Source organism: Oppia nitens, unplaced genomic scaffold, assembly GCF_028296485.1.
Source record: "Oppia nitens isolate AA-2021 unplaced genomic scaffold, nextdenovo-longstitch-racon4-pilon3 scaffold24_pilon_pilon_pilon, whole genome shotgun sequence".
Classification (NCBI taxonomy): domain Eukaryota; kingdom Metazoa; phylum Arthropoda; class Arachnida; order Sarcoptiformes; family Oppiidae; genus Oppia; species Oppia nitens.
The window spans coordinates 781,041-805,238 of NW_026533204.1; the positions used below are offsets into that span (position 1 = coordinate 781,041).

The window sequence follows — 24,198 nt, forward strand, 5'->3', positions numbered from 1 at the left end:
AAATACAAGTTTTTTACTATACACTATACTTAAGTTTTATTATATCAGTAAATAATATCATATGTATTATTATTATATATTTAGTAAATTTCTAGAATATGTATATATTCTTGTAGAATATTCTTGTGTATAGATTTTATTTATTATTATTATTATAATTATTTAAATATTATTTTCAAATACACTTTAAATAAACACACGAACACATACTGTGTACTAGCATTTAGCAAACACATCAATAGTTAAAAAATATTAATAATATTTTTATTAATAATAGAAATAATTGTTATTTCATTTGATTTCATTGTGATTGTTGATCAGTTACRCACACATACACACATAAAACTACTGAATTTCATTGATAAAAATTATTATTATTATTATTAATGATAAACAATTTATACACAATTCTATAATATATATTTATTTAAAAATATATATATATAAATAAATAGTTATATTTATATATATATATACATATATAGTTAATAATTTTTATGATGGCTCATTGTATATCAATGGGTATAGTATGGTATGTTATGTATGACTGTGTGTATGTATGTATGTACAGTATGTGTTTTAGTGTATAGTACGATATAACTGCTCATTACATGTAAATATAATATTTTTTTCGAGACAAGAATCGCGAAGCATAGTCGGGTCAATACATATCCACACAAATGCTCCGACATTTTGCCCAAACATAGTCAGTGAGTGAGTGTGTGTGTGTGTTTGTGTGTGTGTGTGTGTCTATTACTAGAATATGACTTTATGGTAGGTATGTGCTATATATTTGTGCGGTCACCGATCGATAATACTCTCTCTCTCTCTCTCTCTCTCTCTCTCTCACACACACACACACACACACACACACACACACACACATACATACATACATACATACATACATACATACATACAATTATATACATTCAAACAATTTATATCTAACACATACACACACACATATATATATGTAGTATATAGAGCTGTAAATACATAGAGAATTACATAATAGTAAAAAAGATTTGTATATTAGATTTCATTGATAATCTTATGTACTGTATTTCAATACTGTATACCGTATTACACATTACACCACACAATGTTACACAAAGTTTTAGTAACTGTATATAAACTTATTATTGTCATTACCAGTATATAAATATATTACACAGAATATTACTAAAATAATTACTTAATTTTTTTAATTTATCAAATTTCAGAATATAATGTTAATATTATTCAATCTTTCGATTTAAATAGAAATTTTATTTATATAAATAATAAAATTGATCTCTAATTATCAATCAATTGCTATAAAAAATCAATGTTTTAAATTAATTAAATCAATTATAATTATACAATTAAATCTATGTATAAAAGGTTTATGATTTTTTTTGTCACAATTTTTACTACAATTTAATTTAAATTAGATTAACGTTATTTTTTAGGGAAACAAAAAAAACYTTTTTTTTTTTAAAAACATTGTAATTATGTTTTTATAATTTATTCAAAAAACAAAAAATTATTTTTTTTAATTTTTAGTATTTACCGATAGTTTTTAAAACAAATATATCAATTAGAAAAATACCGGCTCCTCATTAAAAATACGGTTTATTTCCCGGTTTACGGGATTTTTTATTTCCCAGTTTTACTAAATTAAAAAATAAAAATGTTTAATCAAAACTACTGTAAAATTATTTTATTATATATTTAGTATTAATATAATAAATAAATTAAAATTCATATCAAACGCCAAAAATAAATATTACATATAAAAAGTATAGGGACTGTACTGTCATTGCATTCAAACTTATTCATTGAATTTTTACATTACATTTATGAAATGATTGTATATTTGAGTACAGTTTGCCATAACATTGTGTTGACAATAAAACATATAAATCGTATAGAAATAGTCTACAAATAGTTTGAAGTAAAAGCTATCCATTTGTATTGATATAATGACTATTGACTGTACAGTCTGTCACTAAAATACAGACAAACCTAACACGTGTTCAAACGTATTGAACACCCGATTGATTGCCGTTATCCCAGTGGCCACAAGTGATTACATCAACAACAACAGCCACAACAATGTCGAAAGCGAGTAAATTTTTTGCCAATCTATCGGAGACCGAAAGCTCGGAGGAAGAATCAGATGAAGAGGTCGGTCTCCAAAACAAGACTACCGCTGTGTATGTATTTTGGTGGCCACTGCTGGCCGGTCCGAACTGACTCGCGTGCGGGAGACCATTATAGTCTATACTTTGATGTATCGATTGACTCATTACTTATTATTTTCTGTTTTGTCTCTCTCTCTATCATTCATTGCAGCGCCTATTCGTTCAGCGATGACGAAGAAGAGGCCAAACGTATTGTACGATCGGCGCGCGAGAAGCGCTACGAAGAGTTGCATACAATTATTAAACAGATTCGCAATCACAAGAAAATCAAAGACATATCTAAATTGTTGACCAGTTTCGAGAATCTGGACAAAGCATTCAAAAAGGCTAAGCCGGTGATCGATAAGGAAGAGTCGGGTGCGACGCCTAAGTTCTACACAAAATGTTTGGTCGAATTGGAAGACTTTGTCAACGAAGTCTGGGAGGACAGAGAGGGCCGAAAGAATATGAATAAAAATAATTCAAAATCGTTGGCAACTTTGCGCCAGAAGTTGCGAAAGTATAACAAAGATTTCGAATCGGATATCAATGGCTATCGCGAAAATCCCGATGAGTTTGAAGACGAGAAAGAGGATGATGATGGCAGTGGTGATGAAGATGATAGCGGATCAGATAGCGATGTCGGCGCTTTTGTTGGTCGTAAACACCAGTCGAAAGGTGAAGAAGATGGAGATGTATCGGAAGTCAAGAAAGAGGTGACCGCCGATGTTAAGTCCAAGTTTTTGAAAGGCGGAAGCGATGATGAAAGCGAAGGTAGCGATGATGACAGCGATTGGCCGACCAGTAGTGACGAGAGTTCTTCGTCCAGCGATGACGAAAAATATGGCGACAATTTGGCCGCAAAATTCTTGAAGAAAGAAGGAGACGCCAAAGAGTCGAAGAAACGCGAAAGAGTTAAAGTAAAGGAACCAAAACTTGGCAAACGTCGCGACGATGACGATGAAGGCGAATGGGAAAAGGTTAAGGGAGGTGTGGCCTCCAGTGAAAAGCCGAAAATGTTTGCCAAAGACGCCGAAATTAATCACTTGGTAATGAACAAGAAACTAATCGAAGTGTTGGCGATGCGCGGTAAAAAACGAATCGATCGCAGCGACCAAATCGAAATGTTGACCGAATTGTTGTCTATTTCCGATCAAAACAATTTGGGACCGGCTTTGGCCGCCAAGATATTGCTCGGCATTTTATCGTCGCTCTTCGACTACAACTCGAACATCAATTCGTGTATGAAGTACGAGATGTGGGAAAAATGTTTGGACACATGCGAACAGGCCATCAGTCTGTTGACGGCCAATCCCGACATATCGGTCGGCGAGAACATTGCCGAAGAATCCGAGTTGTTTACAACGTCTCCCTATAGAGTTCACGGCTGTATACTGACGCTTATCGAGCGTATGGATGAAGAGTTTACGAAAATACTTCAGGGATGTGACGCACATTCGCCCGAATATATTGAACGACTCAAAGACGAAACTCGTGTTTGCGCTATCATTGAGTCGCTTCAACTCTATCTGGAGACCAACAGTCGCGGAACGGCCAGCGATTTGTGTCGAATTTATATAATACGTATCGATCATTTGTACTACAAATTTGATCCGCAAGTGTTCAAAAAGAAGGAACAACTACGCAAACTGAAGGAACTGGAAGAAAAACAACAACTGGTGAACGGAGACTTTCGGCCGGTCGAGATTGTCATTGCCGACGAAACTGGTGAACCAGTAAACAAAACTGAAACCGAAGAGATAATTGTGACATCGATGGACATTTTGAATGAATTGTGTAAATTTATCTACGCCCGCGATGTCACCGATCGGATCCGTACGCAGGCTATACTGTGTCACATCTATCATCACGCACTGCACGACAACTGGTTTGAGGCGCGCGATCTGATGCTGATGTCGTATCTGCAACACAACATCCACAAGTCGGACATTCCCTTGCAAGTGATGTACAACAGAGCACTGGTCCAGTTGGGTCTCTGCGCTTTTCGTCACGGAACTATTCGTGACGCACATACATCTTTGTTGGACATCCAGATTCAGGGACGCGCTAAGGAACTGTTAGCTCAGGGTTTGTCATCATTTGTTGCTTTTTGTTGATGAAGACGTTATAGATTATCTGGTCTTTAATTTGTTTGTTGTGTGTGTATTAGGTCTGCTTCCGCGACAACAGGAGCGCACACCCGAACAAGAAAAACTGGAAAAGCGTCGTCAGATACCGTTCCACAAACACATTAATCTGGAACTACTCGAATGTGTTTATCTCGTTTCAGCTATGCTTCTGGAGATACCTGACGTGGCCTCCAACGAGTTCAGTGTCCGCAAGAAAATGATTTCGCGTTCGTTTTACAATCAGTTGCGCAAAAACGAAGAACAACCGCTAGTAGGTCTGCCCGAATCGATGCGCGAGCACGTAGTGGCCGCATCAAAGGTCATGCGTATTGGCAATTGGCGACAATGTCAGGAATATATCATCAACGACAAGATGAACTCGAAGGTCTGGAATCTGTTCTATCAGGCGGACAAAGTACGCGATATGTTGGCCCAGAAGATTCGCGAAGAATCGCTTCGGGCCTATCTGTTTACCTATAGTTATGTTTACGATTCGATATCTATTAAATTGTTGGCCGAAATGTTCGACTTGGAGTCATCAGTGGTACACAGCATTATCAGCAAAATGATAATCAACGAAGAGTTGATGGCCTCGTTAGACGAGCCAACACAGACAGCAGTTATGCATCGTACCGAACCGTCCCGTATTCAGGGACTGGCCCTACAGTGCGCCGAAAAGATTAATTCGCTGGTCGAACACAACGAACGGCTCTGGGAGATCAAACAGATACCATTGGGTCAGCTGATGACCCAGGGCAATCAACGATACTATAACCAGGATGGAAATTATCGTAACTATAATCGACAGGATAGACAGGGTGGTGGTCGCGATCGCGATGGTCAGGATAGGAATCAATATAGACGTGGATCGCACAGACAGGACTATCACCATCATAATAGACAGGACCGACAGCAACACTACAGGGGTAATCATCATCATCGGGGAAATAATCGGCGCCACGACAACAACAGAGACCGCGATAACTAATAGGTGTTTAGATACGAGTATTTTTTTATAGCATATCCCCGTTGACTACGTATATAACTGGCCACTGGTTATCGATCTATATCTAAATAGTTGCCACCAATTGATTGATATATAATAATTTAATTATTATTTTCTACTCTATAATTATTTAACTCTAAAAACTAAATTAAAATTAAATAAATGATTAATAAATTCAATGATAATTTCCAAAAAAATCTGATTTTTTATTTTATAAATTTTAATGAACAGTTATATCGAAATCTCCCGGAGCTCTCTCTCTTTAGAACTTGAGTTTGTGTGGGAACACCCGATTCCTTAACTGAAAATAGGATCCCAGGTATGCCAACAACAGTTTCTTGTCCTTATTCTTGCGGACGACATCTATGATCTGTTTGTCGACAGCAATCTGATCGGCCTTTCGTTTCTCATCCGGTTTCCAGCCTTCGGCTTTCGTATCGAATATATCGCCGCCATCTCCGCGCTTACCCTTCGGCGATCTGTCCTTCTTAACCTTAAAGTATTTGTCGTCAATGTGATCGGGAACCTTAACGGCTGACACGTCCAGTCGAGTACTGGTCACAATGACAAACTGTTGGTGCATTCGTCGTAATGGACAAGCGTTGATCTTATACGGTCCGGTAACCAATAGTAAGCCCGATGCCAGTTGTTTGAGAAATACAACACGTTTGCCGCGATGACGACCGGCCAACACAATCAGGACAGAGCCGGGAACAAGACCTGTCACACAATATTGATCATCACATATATAAAATCAAATCAATTGAATCCTCTTTTTATATGTTTCTTAAGACATACCGGCTTTCAATGTTCGCTTATGTTTGGCAAATATCTTATGTCCAGTTCTCGACTTCTTCGGTGTTTCCTCAGTCGGATAGTACTTCTTTCCCTTCTTGACGAGAACCTTGCGTTTGCCACCATTTTTCTCGCCGCCGATCTTCTTCACGACAAACTTGGGCTTCTTTTTCAACAATGTTTCGGCCGGAACTCCCTTACGTTTGGCCGTACGTCTGATTTTGGCCCACAGCGGTCGAGTCGATCGATGAGTGACCAGTTTGCGCACGTTCTTCGGCAACACGCGTTTCGGTGTCTTTTTTGTCGACTTAGCGGCTGCTGTTGTCGTTGGTTTCTTGGCGGGTGCGGCGGCCGCTGCTTTGGGCGCCGCCTTAGCTTTTGTGGCGTCTTTTCCGGCCTATAATAAATTGGACACAAGTGGTCAGTATAATAAAAAACGATGTGATTATACCGAAGTGGCCAACAAATTATAAACAAAATACATACCATTATTTTCACGTGAACTGCAAATACAGGAAAAGGATGTGTTTTATGTGTTGTAGTATTAAATAATAATAAGCACTGTTAGTGTTGTTCACTACCTGTCCCGACATCTACCGTTCCCATACATATTATGTCCGCAAACAACGTTACATTAGATACAATACTATAGTACTGTAAAATGTTTTATTATAAATCATATCTAATATTATAAGTAATACAAATGTTTTTTTTTTAATTAGTGATTAATTATTATTTGTTATATTTTTTAAATTGAAATTTACCCATGATACATTTTTTTAAATTGTTGTCATTTTATTGATTTATTAAAATTATATTATTATTATATTATTACTATATTTTACTGTAAAGTACTGTATATATTATGAAGTATTAGTGAAACTTCATATTTGATTGGATATACAATACTGTATTCAATGTTTGTAATAGAGATGTGATCCACAAAAACATGTATAGAAACCAAACCGAAATAATAATAATTAAATACAAATAAATTAAACTAAAATTATACTAAATTTTATGATTTAATTAGAAATTTTTGTTGTTGTTGTAAAATTGATAATATTTTTTTAAAAAAATAAATTAAAACAAATCAAAATCATTATAAAATTAAAATCATTATAAATAAAACCCCGGTTCTCACTGTTTAATCGAACCAAACATAGGTTTACAGTATTTCTAGTCTATTGTCTATCAAAAAATATATCAATGTTTTAAAACTTTTTTTTTAATATTTTTGTTTACTATCTCTACGTCTGTACCGAACTGTCACTACATTTTCTGTGACCAACTTTTCATATCCCGACGGGTGTGAAATAGTTAGTCCACCAGTTAGTAGTGACCACTAACTAACTACTCGTGCGATAAATTTGAAGAAATAATGATTAAATTCAAGGCATTGAACGAATCGGAGCCGTCGTCCGATTCGGAGATATCGCAGACATTGGTTGTCACTCGCGAAGCACACGAAGAAAATCTGTTGGCCATCTATGACGAAGCCATTCGTACGCTTAGTGCCGGCGACGACGTTGCGGCCAAACAGATGCTACTGAAACTGAACGATAGTCTGGCCGCTGCCGGCTGTGGTAAGACTGGCCATCAAAAACTCAGTTCGGAAGCCATCTATCATAAGCTGCGGTACTCGACGTTCAAGAATTTGGGTCTCATTACTGGCGATTTGAACTACTATTTGGAAGCACTCGAGTTGGACGCCACTGATGTTACATTGTGGCTGAAAACCGGCCGATTGGCTGCCGCTGGACTCAATTATCAATTGGCCCGCGAATGCTACGAATGCGCCCATTCGTTGAGTCAGAACAACTGGCTGGCCATCGATCGGCTCATCGATTGTACGTTTGTCTTACACGACATTTACCACTGCTTTCGGTTGTGCTGTACGGCCATCGATCGCGACGAGACGTACACCAAAGCGCTTGTATTGTTCAACGAATGTATTCGTTTGCAGCCGTCATTTGTTACCGAAATGTCCGAAAAATATCGCCGTTTTGTAACGGCTGTTGCCGGCGATGTTTACGAAACTGAAGACTGTGAACATATTGTCGGCGAATTAAGACAACTGAAAGCCAAACGAAAACAGTATTTCGATGACGAAAGACAACGTCAGGATCAGAAACGGCCGAAATTGTCACTAATTTTGGACAAAAATCTGACTAATCTTACGTTTGCCACAATTGGTTTGAAAATTAAGATTATTTACGACCGAATCAAGAAGTGTCATCTGTTTCCATCGACGCCAATAGACATTGGCTTCGAGTATGGCGTCAGTAGTTCGCAGACCGACAGCTGCGGTAATGAGAGCGGCAGTACTAATACAAGTGCCGACGAGAGTACATCTACGGCAACAAATAACGGTCCAGTGCTCGCTGTTCCCATTAGTGACGGCCAAGACTCGGATGTCAAGGAGAAAGAGGTTAACAATACGCCGAACATTGTTAACAACGAATCGGAAGCAAATGACACGCCGACTAACAACAATAGCAATCCGAAGAAATTCAAGAGATCTAATAGTCTGCGCAACAGTACATCAAATTTGTTTCCCTCGGAGTTYGTCGATAAACGGAGATCGAGTCGTGTGAAGAATATTTTAAATAAGAGCCGTGATATTGATGAACGAAATATATCGGAAAGTATTCTGGAACTGTTGCCCGATTCCTTGAAGATGGCAATGCCTGAGATGCGTCCGAAAACTCCTGAAGAATTAATAGCGGCCGAAACTGCTTACAGATGTATCAATTTGTGCGAAAAAAGTGAATCAGATTACGTAAATAGTTTCTTGGAACGGATCAAATCACTTAAGACTCAACTATCGGTGATAACAATCTACGATATCATTGAATCGTATTTATGTAAACTGAGTGCCGCCAAGAATCTAATCATTCCGATGGCTTTTCACGAATTGTATGCCGTTTATCGTGACTATAATCCGCTGCCTTGCGGTCCGCTATCGGTAATCGGACGCGACATCGATGTTGAACAACTGTGGTTGTGTTTGACGGCCAATGAGCTAAAGTTTCATCGAAATGAGTGCATGTTTTTAACACAAATGTTAGTACCGTTGGAGTTAACGCTCAATAAAGACCAATACAACGAATTTGTGGTCAGATTGTTGATGATTAGAGGAACCAAAGAGAATGATAACGATTTTTTGAATCACGCCATCAGTATTCTGTGTGACAACGAGATCGAAGTGATGGCAGCAAACAAAGTAGTGATCAAATATACGGCCATTAAATCGATTATCGATTCGCAATCGCGCGAAAACCTGTCACAGTTGATGGCCGAACATAATTTCGATCAGTTAATAAAGATTTTAATGTCGAAACCCGAATCGGAACTGACTATCGACGAGATAAACCTATTGAATGATGCTATTGTTAGCTCACAGCTGTGGCAAAAGGGAATCGATATATTGAGTACAAGAAACGATTTGAACAAAGAATGTTTGGCCACAATTGTGAAATGTGTTGAAACGGGTCAGAGGGCTCGGATCAAGTATCCATTATCGGTAAAATTGGTCAAATTGGCGGCTGAAGGAAAGTCAATAGTTCCCTGGGTTTGTCTGTATTGGACACTGATTGCCGAAGGCTACGAAGCCACTAATGCCAAGAGTCTGCTCATCAAATTTCTCAAATTAGGCCATCAATATCTCGGCAAACGGGGCACCTGTACGTCAAACAATGGCGAGTTTCTGTTTCTGGCTCTACAACACTTCATCGATGTCGACATCGAAAATGAAATTTTTGCCTGTTTTACCTGTCTGTTCAATTATCCGGCGCGTCGACACCAATCGGCGGCTAACTATCATCATTCGCCTCACGTACCACTCAAATGGGAATACTGTGAACAACTTTATCATTATTTTGCTCCCGAAGAACTACCCGAATACGACAGTCTTGTACGACAAACAGGTCTTACTCAAGATATACAAGAATTGTTGGTCAAAGTTGTCGATTTAGTTCCCGGCCGTTTGCAGCCAAACGCACGAACCGAACCCATAATCAATTACATTGATAAGGGAGAGGAGATACCCGACGATATGAGTTTCGAGAAAACATCAATAACTGAGACTATTTATTATCTATTGGCTGACTATTACTTCAAAAATAAGGAGTTCAGGTGAGGACTGGGATTTTTTTTTAATTAGTGATAACCTGGAAGAATAAATTGGTAATTATTTATATTTAATTTTTATTTTATACAGTAAAGCCCGTGAATACTATATCTATGATTTGGCGCTAAACTGTAATCGTTTCGACTCGTGGGCCGCATCGGCACTGACCCGTAATTTTGAAGTTGACCAACAATTATTATCGGTTTGTTTCTATTTTAATGGACAAATAAATTTTCTACCCACGAGTTAATTTAAATTTAAATATATTGAACAAAAATAGGGCAAAGAAATCAGCGAAACATTCTATGAGCTGGCAATGGCCAGCCAACGGTGCTTTCAACGGGCCCTACTATTAGAGCCGTCAAACACAAAACTATGGATAGAATTTGGACACTTTATGTACAATATATCGAGTACGACATCCCGGTTGCGAAAGACATCGCTGTTTACAGCAGGATCGGCACCGAACTCTGACGCTGAACGGGCTCAGGGTATGACTCAAGTGGCCAAACATTGTTTCGAAAAAGCTTTGAATGCCGATTCACCCGAAGAACTATGGCTTCCCTACTATATGTTGGGTAAAGTTATGGAAAAGAGTAGCAACATTTACGGCACAAACGCACTGTTTGTGGCCATCAAGTACTACGAATGGGCCGATATGTGTCTCTACGTTGATGGCGCTTCTTATCCAAAGAAAATAATGTATTACAATCCTCCCTATTTGGCAGTGGAAGCGCTAGAAGTTCATTATCGCATACACGCGTCGATACTTAAACATTTGACATCGTTTCACAAAAAGTTGTCCACTCGTGTACTCAAACGTTTCAAACTTCATCTGACGCGAGCACTGCGCTCACCATTTGTCAAACAGATCACTACATCGACAACTTCATCGTTGGCCACTGCACAGGCTGATCATGACTACACTGGAACTGGGAGAACAACAGCAACAACGGCGACTGGTTCGGCGAGTAGTTTTGTACCGCACAAAGAGGTTACCGAATTGATGAACGATTTGGTCGACAATATAGAGCTGAGACTCGAGCGGACGGATGCCAAACAACTAAAACAAGAGTTAATAATGATGTGTTTGAATGCTATGTTTCGGTGCGTTAACCGATATCCGGCACACTATAAGTCTATATTTCGATTGGCCGACTTCTACCATAAGATTAATAACAACGAGGAGGCGAAACAATTGTTATTGAAAGCACAGGGTGGTCAGCACCGGCCTCAACGAGATAGAGGCGGCGGCGGTGAAGTAACAGACCTGAGCCAATTGCCCGGTTTGTTTGCCGAACGAAAGAGTAACAACTTATTCAACGGCATTTGGCGCATACCTATCGATGATATTGATAGGCCGGGCAGCTTCTGGTCGCATATGTTTCGATCGACTTGGCTATTGATACGGGTCTGTACTTTTACCATCGACTATCATATGCTCTGTCAGATAGCCATACAACTGAGCAAAACACCCGAAGCGGAAAAACGTTTTCTGCGGGACACTGATCGCAAAATTTTGGCCAAACTATCATTCGACTCGTGCTATGTATTGCTAAAAGACAAATACAGTAAAGCCATGGTTGAGATCAATCCAACCGAACGGCAACAGTCGCTAACGGATATACACCGTACGGCCAATCAGTTTATTAAGTCTAGTGTTTTTGTCAAAGATGCCGGTGCTATGATTAAGGAAATATTTCAATATCAACAACAAACTTAGTTTGTCTTTTTTTTTTAATTGTTAGTGATTTTACTGTATTTGCCAAAAAAAAGTTGTTTTGTAAATAAAATCTGTATTAAGTTAAATAAGTTTAAAAATTAATAATATTTTTTATTTTGTATTTTTTCCCCTTAATTAGTATTTATATTACTTATTGTAATCTACTAAACTTTGTAATCAATATATTTTATTATTATTATTATGCTAAATAAATAATGCAAATAATGTTTAATCTTTATTTATAGATGATTTAGTACATAATTTTTTTTAAATTGAATTTAGCCATTAATATAAAAAATTTCAAGTGAAACAAATTTTTATTATATTGATATACATTATTTAAAAAACGGAAAAAATCATTTTTTAAATTTTATTTATTACAAATATACTGTCAGAAATACATATAAAATTTTTACATAAATAATAATAATATAAACTTTTTATTGCTTTGATATAATTTTTTTTTAAATATAATTTCAGTTAATATAAAATTTAAACATTTATAATTTCAATTTTTTATTTAATTACTGCTCAAAAAATGGATACAATTTTGTAAAATATCGAAAACATAAAATACTAAACAATTTTTATGAATTTTTTTAGTTATAATCGGTTTTGTTTGTGACTATCGATAACCAGTTCATTGATTTATTGACTCCGCGATTGTCGCCAATGTTTTCGGAAACCAAACCAACCAATTGTGAGACACTCTTAACATTGTATTCATTGGACACATAGACGCCAACAATGATACCCATAGCCAGAGCCACACAAAATACACAGATATCACTCAATATACCCATTAATATGAATACGGCTGTTTGATGAGCACCGGTAGGTTAGGGGTAATCAATAGAAACAATTGATATATTAATTGAAACACTAATAGACAAAATTTTATATATGAAATGCAATCAATTGTTGTTTTTTTAAATTGCAATTATTCGAAATACACGAGTATTGTATAAAACACTAAATGCACGCGCGTTTCAAATTTGTTGTTAAATATTAGCTATTTTTAATACTTTATATAAAACTTTGTACATTAGTGTGTAATAAACAGTATATATATTGTCAATAATTCAAGTAATAGACAGATATTTTTTGTGGTTAAACTTAACATAAAAATTAAGACAAATTGTCTGAATTTTTTATATTATTGAAAACTTTTGTCAATCATGTCTTTACTTATGTTAATAAACTTGTATTGTTGTATACTATGTCTGACATTTGTTGTGCCACTAAATGCTAACCAATTGGTTATTAATTTAATTTTTATAACATATTTAATTTTCTATTATTTTAAATATGTATTTAATTAAACGTATTTTTAAAAACTAATTGGTAATTATCATTAGAATTCGGATATCGGTTCAGCGTTCATCTGCGGTCAACCAATTGATTCAATACTGTCGGACATTTCCAACAAAACGGTCAAATTGTGGATATTTTCTGGCGATAGTTACTATTTGGTTAACAATTTTGTAGCCGACAATGTAAACCAAACGACTAATATTGTGGCTGAAAACGGATCTATTAGTCAACTTAATAACAATATAAGCGCACCAATAGATATGGCTTTTAATTATAATGATGAATACCATCTGATCAATGTCTGTGACTGTGATTTGAATACAACAAAAAATGGCTTAAATCTATATTATAGACAGCCAGCAAAAAAGTATTGTTTTTATGCAGTTATACATATATAAAATGTTAGTTTTATTACTTAATTATCATTTAGTTAGGTCAGTTTGGGGTGTGTGTGAGGTTAGGAAGTGGTTGGATGGGTGGGGTGGGTTTGGGTCAAATAAATTTCTACTGGCTGTCTATAATATAGATTTGTTCCCAAAAAATTACACAATATTTTTATTAATCATATTTTTTAAAACAGCTATTAAACCAAACAGAATGGATACTAACTAAAGATTGGGATCTAATAGCAGTTATTAAACCTCAACTAAATACTGAACGACGATATTTGGAAGGTTTGGGCAGTATTTTCAATAATCTTACCATTTATTTAGGAACAGTTAATATAATTGCCTGTCTATACGATTATCGCGATTTTCATTGTGCACTGATGATGACTACGTTCAATGACACGGATCAGTTTGCATTTTATTGTAATGAAGCGCCCTATACTCGCGGACTAGAATTCGTCAAACTACTCGATGGTCGACCAGTTAGTCACGCCATACGAACCCAAAAACAATTATATCTGATCGCTGGCCAAAATGTTTATGCCGTTTATTGTTATACAGATATGTTTTATGCTCTCTTTTGGCAACCAATGTCTAAGTTCATGGATTTGGATCAATTGATTACCTGTGCTAATCCGGATGATAATATTAATAATACAATTGATCCGACATCTGATGCAACGGGTGTTCAACTCATTCACATTATTTTGATTGTCATCTTAAGTGTGATTATTATTGCCATAAGTTTTAATATTGTTATACTCATTATTCTTCGGTTAAAAGCAAACAAACCATTAGAAAGTATGTATTTATTACAATATTTTTTTTATCAATTTTTGTATACAATTAGTATTTACTATAGTTTTACTAATAATTATTAATGTTTTTTTTTCATAATATTTTTTTAAATGTTAGTAAATTTAAATGAAGACAAGTCTGTACACTATAAAATCGATTCAATCAATTCAATCAATTCAGTCAATAGTCAAGATATAACTAATTAATTCATTTAATAATAAATCAATAATTTTTTTATATTTATTTCTATAATTAAAAATTAATAAAAAGTTTATTTTATAGAATATTTTAGCCATTAATATAAAATTTTTTAAAATGAAACATATAAGCTAAACTTTATAATACTTTGATAAATAATTGTTACTATAATATGATATAATATTAATTAATATTAATTAATGCATTAATAATTAAGATATTAATTTTTTTTTTAAAATTAAAACAATAGAAATTTCAATATTAATATTTGCTATACAAGCAATTTATCGTAAATTGTATTATATCACTGTGTTCTCAAAAAATAAGTAACTAAAAAATAACTAAAAATATTCACAAATATGAGCAATGGTTTGATTGTAATAGTTATCAAATTTCATGAATATATTAATGTTAGTAAAGATCAGAAATATAACATTTATTGTGACTTTTTTGACAAAAAAAAGTTAATAATAGGTATCAAAATACTGTATAACTAATCAGATTACTGTAATGTTTTTAATTTATTGTTTTTAATTATTAAATTGTTAAGTATTTTTTGTTTGTTTGTTTTAAATCAATATTAATAATAAAATATATGTAAATTTATTTATGCTATTGTTGTCGTTGTTGAACAAGAGTCCAATCAATTATTTCATTAATCCATGGATGAGATAATACACCGAACATATCAATTCTTTTATTATAATTTGGTTCCAATAGTTTGACCAAAAGATCTTTGGCTTCTGTATCGATATTTTTGGGTAAATTATAATTTTTATTTTCCATATTATAGAGCATTGTCTCCAAGTTTGAGACATCAAATGGTGTTCTTCTGGTAAACATTTCATAGAGACAGACACCGAGTGCCCAAACATCACATTTAAAAGGATTGTTGTCTTTAAGTGCCTCTTCTTTGCGAAACTCGCGATAGACTTCAAGTCTTATAATTTCGGGCGCCATATAAGCCCGGGTGCCGGCAAAGTGTGCGCCTTCTATCTTACCCTTCTTAGTCTTGTATGCCTTTAATGACAATCCGTAATCACTGATGCGGACATCTTTTTGGCAATTTTTTTGGTTATACATTAACAATATGTTTTCAGGTTTGAGATCTTTGTGTGCAATGCCTAGTCTGTGGAGAAATGCCAATCCCTGAGCTATTTGTGCAAAATATCTTCGTATATCCTCATCAGTCAATTTAGTTAAATCATAATATAGTGTCTTTGAATCGGCGAACTCCATCAATATATAAGCTATAGTAGTCTTATTGTATTCAATGATAAAACATTCATCTAATTTGATAAGAAACGGATGGTTATGTTGTTTCGCTATTTTCATTGAATAGATTTCACTTTTAAGACTTTTTAACATTTTCCTTCTCTTATCCTCTTTAATGATAATCTCTTTACAGGCCATCTCTTGTTTATTACCATTTTTATCGGTATAAATAGCTTTATAAACAGTGCCGAAACCTCCCTGTCCGAGCTGTTCGTACAGTTCATAACCCAAATGTTTGAGCAGATCCCGTGGTGCAGAACAGTTAGCATATGGAAGCCTATATGTCTCATACAAGTAATCTTCTGGTATTTCTGTCGGTGACATTATCCATAAATTATTAGTAGATTTGGTATCATCTGTCTTAATATCTGTCGTTTTGTTGTCATTGTTTGAATTCATTGTGTGATAAAAAGAGACCAATTCTTTACTCATTTTTGTCGGTGTTTTCGGTCTATTCAACTGTTCATCACTTGATTTAACGGTAAGAACTTTATTCTTGTTTTTCTTAATAACTTTTTCCGATCTTTTGTCAGTTATTTTATGATTTAATAATCTATTTTTGCCTTTACTTCCAAAACAACAACATAAACAACACATTATATTAGATTAAAATAATTTATACGATATTTCTTTGGCGATTAAATTATGAATTTTTTACTGAATCTAATATTTATTTTTTTTAAATTTAAAATAACAATAATATAGTAAAAACAAATATTTACCTATAATTTATATATCGCGTGTATTTCTTTCAATTATCAATAATGTTATGATACAAGTAGTTATTTTTATTTATTATTACAACATTATTGAACAATACTGTATGTATTATAAATATCGGCAAATTTAACAATAATAATAATAATAATACTGTATAAAAACGGAACAAATATAGATTATAGACAGCCAGTAGAAAATTATTTACCCCAAACCCATGCCCACCCACCCAATCACTTCCTAACCTCACACTCACCCCAAACTAACAGTAACTAAATAATAATTAAGTAATAAAACTAACATTTTATATATGTATAACTGCATAAAATACAATACTTTTTTGCTGGCTGTCTATAATATACATTTAAGCCCTAATTAATTTTAAATTATTATTACATTATTAAAACACTTTAATTTTCTATTTAAAATATTATTTTTAGATATTTTTTTTAAAATGTCGAAAATATAAAAACTAAACAATTTTTGTGACATTTTTGTAATATTATTTTAGTTATAATCGGTTTTGTTTGTGACTATCGATAACCAGTTCATTGAATGATTGACTCCGCGATTGTCGCCAATATTTTCGGAGACCAAACCAACCAATTGTGAGACACTCTTAATATAAATATATTTAATTTTCAAACTATACATTATATGTCAATAAATTTTTAAAAAATAATAATAAAAATTTTATTTTTTCGAGTATATGTAGTCTTATTGCATAAATAAATAATTATATATTTTGAAAGTAAATGATAGAAGCAAATAACATTTGTAAACTGTGTAATAAAATATTTTTAAATAACTATAATTAAATAATTATATAAAAATAAATAAGAATATGTATATTAATTATAAATTTTAATAAAATTAACATTAATTATCAAACTTAAAAATAAATATATAATTTATTACAATTAGTAAATATTACATGTAGTGGACTGGCTTTTAATTGTATGATTAAATTTGTGTAACTTTAAATGTTGTGCCATATATAGAGTAATATTTTGTAATTTATTAATATATAGTTAAACCCTATTTAAAATGTTCAAAATGGTTAAATAAATTTTCCATTAATTATATGTGTAATATTGTAATTAATTACCGACAAATAATATTTTTTATTTATTGTTTTATTTGATCAAAACAATTAACTATTAACTGTCTAAATATTAACTATAATACAGCTTTTTTATTATTAATAATAAAAATTGTATAATTTATAAAATATATTTATATATTTAATATTCTACGTCATATTAAAATTTGAAATATTAAATATTATCTAATAATAAATCAAGAAAATGTGTTTTTATTTTCGATAACAAATTTTTTAATAAAATGTTTTTGTATTCATTTCTATATTTAAAAAATAGAAATTAATATTTAATTTAAATATATAAAGAAATAACTAATTTATTCTGGTTAATTAATTATTTAGTCTGGCTTTAAATTGTATGATTAAATTATTGTAATTATAAATTTTACAATAAATAAATTTTAGAGTAATATTTTGTAATTTATTAATATATTTTCATATAATTTAATATTTAAATGCTTTATATTTTATAGGTGTGAGCTATAATAGGCTAATTGTCTAATCAATGAAAATGTTATAAAAAATTTACATTAAGTTAGATAGTATTAATTTTTTAATAATTCAGTTTACTAATTAATATTACATAAAAATTTACTAGAAGTTTCAATAATAATTGTTTTTAAAGTAAAAAATTAAGACAAAATAATAATAATTACAATGCTCAGTACATCAAATAAAAAATATAACATTGATTAACACATTTGATTTCAAATGTTCAAAATTATTTTTAAAAATGTTTAATTAATTACCGATAAATAGTATTTATTTATTGATTTATTTGGTCAAAACAATTAATTATTTAAATATGAAATATAATAGTAATAATAACAGCCTTTTTTGCTATTAATTATTAATAAAAAAAACTTATAGTTTACTATTTAGTATATTTTGCATAATCTATATTTTAAATTTAAAATAATTAATCAGAAAATGTGTTTTATTTTCGATAACAAATTTTCTAATAAAATATTTAATAATTTTTTTTATATATAAATACCGAATAATTTTCATATAAAGCATACATTAATTTAATTTAATATATTGTAAAACAAAACAATATTTAACTTAAAACAAATGATTCAAATTCTTGTTTTAACTCTAACTATATCTTTGGGTAATTATAAATATAATTATTATTATTTTTTATTTTATAAACCATTTACAAAAATAATATTAACATTAATTTTCTATTAATGTTTTGATTGTCAGCCACAGCCAGTCTACAGGAAGACCATCAGTTCATACAATGCGCTAAACAACGGGTTAACGCACTCAAGGGGTTGTCCGACGAGCAACTGATTGAACGGACTCAACAAAATCTTGTCGATGCCTCACAATTAGTGGCCAAACGAGCCTCAGCTGCCAAAGCACAAGGATTGGTATGTTATGATACCTTCAACAATGATTACGGAAAGTCAGTTATGGCTATTATGGGACCGACTGGTGAACAAAAACTGTTGAGTAATGCCCGAAACCAACGGGAAAAATCGTCGGCAACTAAACAGATCGCAACAATGACTGAGTATATTATGTTGAACTTATGCCAATCATATTAACGATGCGGTTGAATGTAATATATTTGAAAAAAACGGTTTAGCACTGACCGAGTTTACAGTCAGTCTACCCATCATTGAAACAGTTATGGGTGCCGGCGGTGCCCTAATGAAAGGTTGTTCACCACCCATGGCATCGGTTATTACACAGGTATGAAATACCAGTATATACTGTATAAAAAATTAACTAATTAATTAAAAATTTATGTATTATTTTTTAGATGAAGAATCTCTATGGAAAGTTGTATTCTGCTGGCAAACAGTGCTCCCAAAGCCAGGATCTGCCGGTTGACCAACAGTGCCGTAATCTGAAAATGTTTAATCTAGAGTTACGTCGATTGGGTCAGTTGGGAGCATTGGTGGCCGCATCTAAAATACCGACACCTTTCTAATTATATAATAATGTGTTTAATTTTAATTTAATTGCATTTCAAATAAATAAAAAATCCAGCATTTAAAAAATGAGTTTAAATAACATTTATTAATTTATTAATAATTTATAAAAACAGAATACTTTAAAATCTTATTTGATAATTATAATGTCTAAACTATAACATAATAATAAAATAGTTTATAGTTATAATTAAAACTATTGTACCACTAAATAATTAATTTAATATTGTTAATGTTTACTATAATTATCAGTATAATTAATTATATTCAACAGTTTTCAGATAGTTTTAATATTGTTATACTCATTATTTTTCGGTTACACAAAATCAAACCTTTAGAACCTGTCGAAAGTATGTATAAATACAATAATATTAGATATATATATATAATATATGTTTTATAGTTTTACTAATTAATGTTTTTTATTTATTTATTATTATTTTTTTTATATAAATATCAGTAAATTTAAATGAGCACAAATCTGTAAACTATAGATTCAATACAATCAATACAATCAATTCTGTCAATAGTAACCAATAGCTATTTTAATTCATTAAACAATGAATTAAAATATCAATATTTATATTATTTTTTATATCTATTTCTACAATTTAAAAAATTAGTAAATTGTATTTAATATTTAATATTTAAATTCCATACTAGTGTTTGTATATATTGTATATGCCAATAAAATAAAATTTTACAAAATAAATTATTTGTTTTTTATTGAAGAAATAGTAATAAACAGATTAAACTGTAGAGTAATTCATTTAATTTAATTGTTATTATTTATACATTTGTAAACTTTATAAAAAAATAGATTATGATTAAAATACGGTTTATAATGATTTTATGACTATTGATGTCAATTACTAAAAAAATAATTTAATTCATTTAGAAAACAACATTTATTTTGATAATAATTATATTAATTTATTTAATTTATTTATTAAAAAAATTGTAAATAATATATAACATATACAATATATAAGTATAGTATATTATATAACTGTAGCTACAATACAATAAAAATATTTGCAATAAATTATTATTAAATTTATTCATTCATAAAATGATGACAAATCCAATTCATTATCGGAATCTAAATCACAGTCTCTATTGTCAAATGGTTTTAGATATCTATCAAAAATTTTGTTGATTACCCGGCAATCGGATTCACGAAGATCTACCACATCATACATAGCATTGACATTAGTGTCAAAAATGTTTACCCAATTGGGCGACAACTTTGTCATCTCAAGTATTATATCAGCACTGGTATGTCTTTTTGATGGCAGCACTTTGTGCATAGATTTTATAGTACTGATCAGCCATTCAATATATGGGTGCAATTCACACGGTGACAGTTCACGCATTTTACTTAAATTAAAACTATAATAATAAAATTATAGTATAGCAGTTTTAAAAAAAAATTATTATAAATAATTAGTTAGTTATTAAATATGATTTAAATAATGTCTAAAATTTTATACCTATTGATATCTATACCGAATAGCTTCTCTACTGTAACGCCGACACTATAGATATCCGATTGTGTTGAATATCTGGCAAAATTAATTACTTCGGGTGCCATATATAGTTGTGTGCCGGCATTTGACTGTTTTTTGTCCATATTTTCCAACAAAAAGGCTAACCCGAAGTCACCTAACTTTAGACCAGCGTTGCGATTATCAATCATAATGTTTTCCGGTTTAATGTCTCGATGTATGATCGGTGGCGACAATTGGTGTAAATAGTGGACGGCATCGAGTAATTGGCAAAACAGTTGCCATAAAATGAAAAACTCTGTAAATTTGATTGATTCCTGTGTTTGCCGTTTAAACACATTACTGGCCATTAGATGTATAATACTTTTTAGATTATACTTATAATAATCCATTGATATGTAAAGGTGTTGGTTTTGGACAAACGATTCACGATATTTAATTACATGTCGTGATTGAATTTTGGCCAATAGTCTTACCTCATTGAGTGCCCGAAATTTATTTCTTTCATTATAATCTGATAACAACAAAAATAATGTTAATATTATGTTTTTATAACTTGTTATATATTCATTATAACTTAATAATAATATTATACAAACTTTTAATATAAATCTTTTTGATTGCCCAGTAACCACCTAATTGAATACCTTGTTGATGATTGGCCAAATAAACGGTCCCAAAACCACCGGAGCCCAGTTTATCATCAATCCGTATACGATTAATATGATCGGGAAAGCTAGCTAAACAAATACATATGATTTTAATAAATTGATTTAATATTGGAAATAAATTAATAGATGTTTATTTAAAGTGCATAAATAGTATGATTATAACAACATATAATATAAGTTAAAAATCAATTACCTGTAAGGTACCTTAATTATAAATTAAATTGAAATATAAATAATTACATACAATCATTGAAAATCTCGTAGAAATCGTGCGACAAAATTGCCGGTAAATTGTTCATATGATCCAAATAATTACAGTCAATAATATGTATAGTATAGGCATCGTTATAATTTTGTTCAATTATACCGTTATAATAGTAGTCAATATTCAGTTTATAAAACCACTGGTTTGGATCCAGAATATTCTGTTCATCAAAATCTATTGGTAATAGTCTATTGCAATAAATATATTTAAAGCCATCATATCGGTAGATATTGTCAACATTTGTTATGTAGTCATCACTTTTATCATCATTAATACCATTGTTATCATCATTAGTATTATTATTATCATCATTATCGCTGTCGACATCATTTGCTATGCCATACAATTGGTTGATAACATGGCGTACAATACCAGTAGCTTTCGGTCGACAAGTAATATCTGATGATAATAACTCCCAACTGTTTCGTACAATACATATCTCATAGATATGTTTGTCTTTAAGGGTTGACATAAAAATTATTATTAATTATTTTTAAAAAAAAAACTATTAGTTCAACAAAAAAAATAATAATTAAAAATATTTTTACATTCATTTAGCAGATATGGATCAACAAACAGATTACTATTATTTGTTTGTTGATAATATAGTTGACAATTATCGACATCAATAGTCATATGTGTAAATTGGCATTTAGTTAAATAGACTGAAATTATATTGCTATAGATTGTCGACGTAATAGCCGACGGGTTGTCATCAATAGTAACAAACTTGTTGTCGTATGTAATCAACAATTTGTTGTCCATATATCGCAATACATTGCGTTTATTCAGGTGCCACCTGTCCTGTATATCCTCAAAATGTAATACCTCTTGAAAGTAGTCGACGTAATAGTGTGCCTGAGATCGCGGATCGTAACCGCAACAAAATACTCGGCCATCGCGGCCAACAAAATATGACTTTCCATTTTCATCGTCTTTGTAGACGTCGACAATGTCGGTCAATTGGTCTACTAATTTCGGTAACATTAGATGATAGATAAGCACATCGATACTGCCAGTATGGGCTAGGATCCCGTCCTATTTAAAAAATAGACATTTATAATAAGATTATAAGATGATAAATTTCTAACAATAAATATCCCTATAAACTACTGTTTGCAAATACAATACAATACCTCATCGGGTGTTTGTGCACCGGTATGATGTCCTAACTCATCGTTAAAATTTTCGCCCCAACTATAGACCCGGTCATCACTTGTCAGGGCGTACGATGAGTCATAAATACAGTAGATTTTCGCTATACAATGATCCGATTGAAATATCAATTTGACCGGTTCGGCCACATTCTCGTCCGGTTTGCCGGTACCTGTTTGGCCAAACATATTACGACCCCATCCGTACACTTGACCATCACTAGTCAGTGCCAAACTGTGTCGTCGGCCGCACGATATGGCAATTATTTTAAGATTATCTAGATCATTTTTTTGTGGTTGTTATATTAATAATAATTTTTAAAACACAATAACTTGTGTCCATGTTTACCGAAAAATTCAATCCTACTAGGTGGCCAAATTGGTTTAGGTACATCCATATCAACCTGGTCGGCTTCTCTAGCTAATTGTCCATGTGGATTCTTACCCCATCCATATACCCCGCCATCATGAGTAAGAGCCATAAAAAAGTCCATTCCGTGTGCAAATTGTTTGATATTAAGTCCACGTAATTTCCGAACCAGTTGTGGTGATTCCTGTGGTATGTCATTACCCAAACCAAGCGAACCGTTTTCATTGCCTCCCATACCGTAAACCTGGCGCTCGTCGGTCATAAACAGTATGTTTTCGTAGACATTCCGGTCAAACGTATAGTTAAACACATAAAACAATTTGATTTTTGATTTTATTGTTTGCGGTATTTTTTCGCAAATACGAAACGAATCTAATATTGAGGAATACATTACTGTATATTAATTGTACACTAAGTTTCATAAAAAAACTTTTTTTGAATATCAATATTTTTGACAATTATTTATATATTAAATTTTACATTATATACAGTAGTAAAACTATAATAAGTCAATCAATAGTTTTCATCTAAAAAGAAA

General features: G+C 32.1%; 6 protein-coding genes across 6 annotated transcripts; 3 read left to right on the forward strand and 3 right to left on the reverse strand.

Annotated features, from left to right (window-relative positions):
* The first annotated feature begins 1,939 nt into the window (after nucleotides 1-1,939).
* Nucleotides 1,940-5,487, forward strand: LOC128953973 (eukaryotic translation initiation factor 3 subunit C-like). Its single transcript, XM_054299524.1, has 3 exons — nucleotides 1,940-2,201; nucleotides 2,341-4,256; nucleotides 4,339-5,487. The coding sequence occupies exons 1-3, from the start codon at nucleotides 2,101-2,103 to the stop codon at nucleotides 5,283-5,285; spliced, it is 2,964 nt and encodes a 987-aa protein (XP_054155499.1). The 5' UTR covers nucleotides 1,940-2,100; the 3' UTR covers nucleotides 5,286-5,487.
* A 4-nt stretch (nucleotides 5,488-5,491) lies between these two features.
* LOC128953989 (60S ribosomal protein L6-like) lies at nucleotides 5,492-6,666 on the reverse strand. The gene is made up of 3 exons (XM_054299542.1): nucleotides 6,585-6,666; nucleotides 6,102-6,495; nucleotides 5,492-6,023 (listed from the first exon to the last, which is right to left on the reverse strand). Exons 1-3 carry the CDS (start codon nucleotides 6,585-6,587, stop codon nucleotides 5,566-5,568), a joined length of 855 nt encoding a protein of 284 aa, XP_054155517.1. The 5' UTR covers nucleotides 6,588-6,666; the 3' UTR covers nucleotides 5,492-5,565.
* A 647-nt stretch (nucleotides 6,667-7,313) lies between these two features.
* LOC128954061 (calcineurin-binding protein cabin-1-like) lies at nucleotides 7,314-14,660 on the forward strand. The gene is made up of 6 exons (XM_054299626.1): nucleotides 7,314-10,235; nucleotides 10,321-10,432; nucleotides 10,511-11,938; nucleotides 13,312-13,566; nucleotides 13,848-14,457; nucleotides 14,572-14,660. Exons 1-6 carry the CDS (start codon nucleotides 7,480-7,482, stop codon nucleotides 14,658-14,660), a joined length of 5,250 nt encoding a protein of 1,749 aa, XP_054155601.1. The 5' UTR covers nucleotides 7,314-7,479.
* A 604-nt stretch (nucleotides 14,661-15,264) lies between these two features.
* LOC128954062 (testis-specific serine/threonine-protein kinase 4-like) lies at nucleotides 15,265-16,524 on the reverse strand. Its single transcript, XM_054299627.1, has one exon. It carries the CDS (start codon nucleotides 16,522-16,524, stop codon nucleotides 15,265-15,267), a length of 1,260 nt encoding a protein of 419 aa, XP_054155602.1.
* Nucleotides 16,525-18,765: 2,241 nt separating this feature from the next.
* On the forward strand, nucleotides 18,766-19,302 carry LOC128954063 (uncharacterized). The gene is made up of 2 exons (XM_054299628.1): nucleotides 18,766-18,860; nucleotides 18,956-19,302. Exons 1-2 carry the CDS (start codon nucleotides 18,821-18,823, stop codon nucleotides 19,300-19,302), a joined length of 387 nt encoding a protein of 128 aa, XP_054155603.1. The 5' UTR covers nucleotides 18,766-18,820.
* Nucleotides 19,303-20,753: 1,451 nt separating this feature from the next.
* LOC128954064 (uncharacterized) lies at nucleotides 20,754-24,072 on the reverse strand. Its single transcript, XM_054299629.1, has 7 exons — nucleotides 23,640-24,072; nucleotides 23,273-23,568; nucleotides 22,685-23,174; nucleotides 22,116-22,592; nucleotides 21,800-21,940; nucleotides 21,186-21,714; nucleotides 20,754-21,084 (listed from the first exon to the last, which is right to left on the reverse strand). Exons 1-7 carry the CDS (start codon nucleotides 24,049-24,051, stop codon nucleotides 20,754-20,756), a joined length of 2,676 nt encoding a protein of 891 aa, XP_054155604.1. The 5' UTR covers nucleotides 24,052-24,072.
* Between the last annotated feature and the right edge of the window lie 126 nt (nucleotides 24,073-24,198).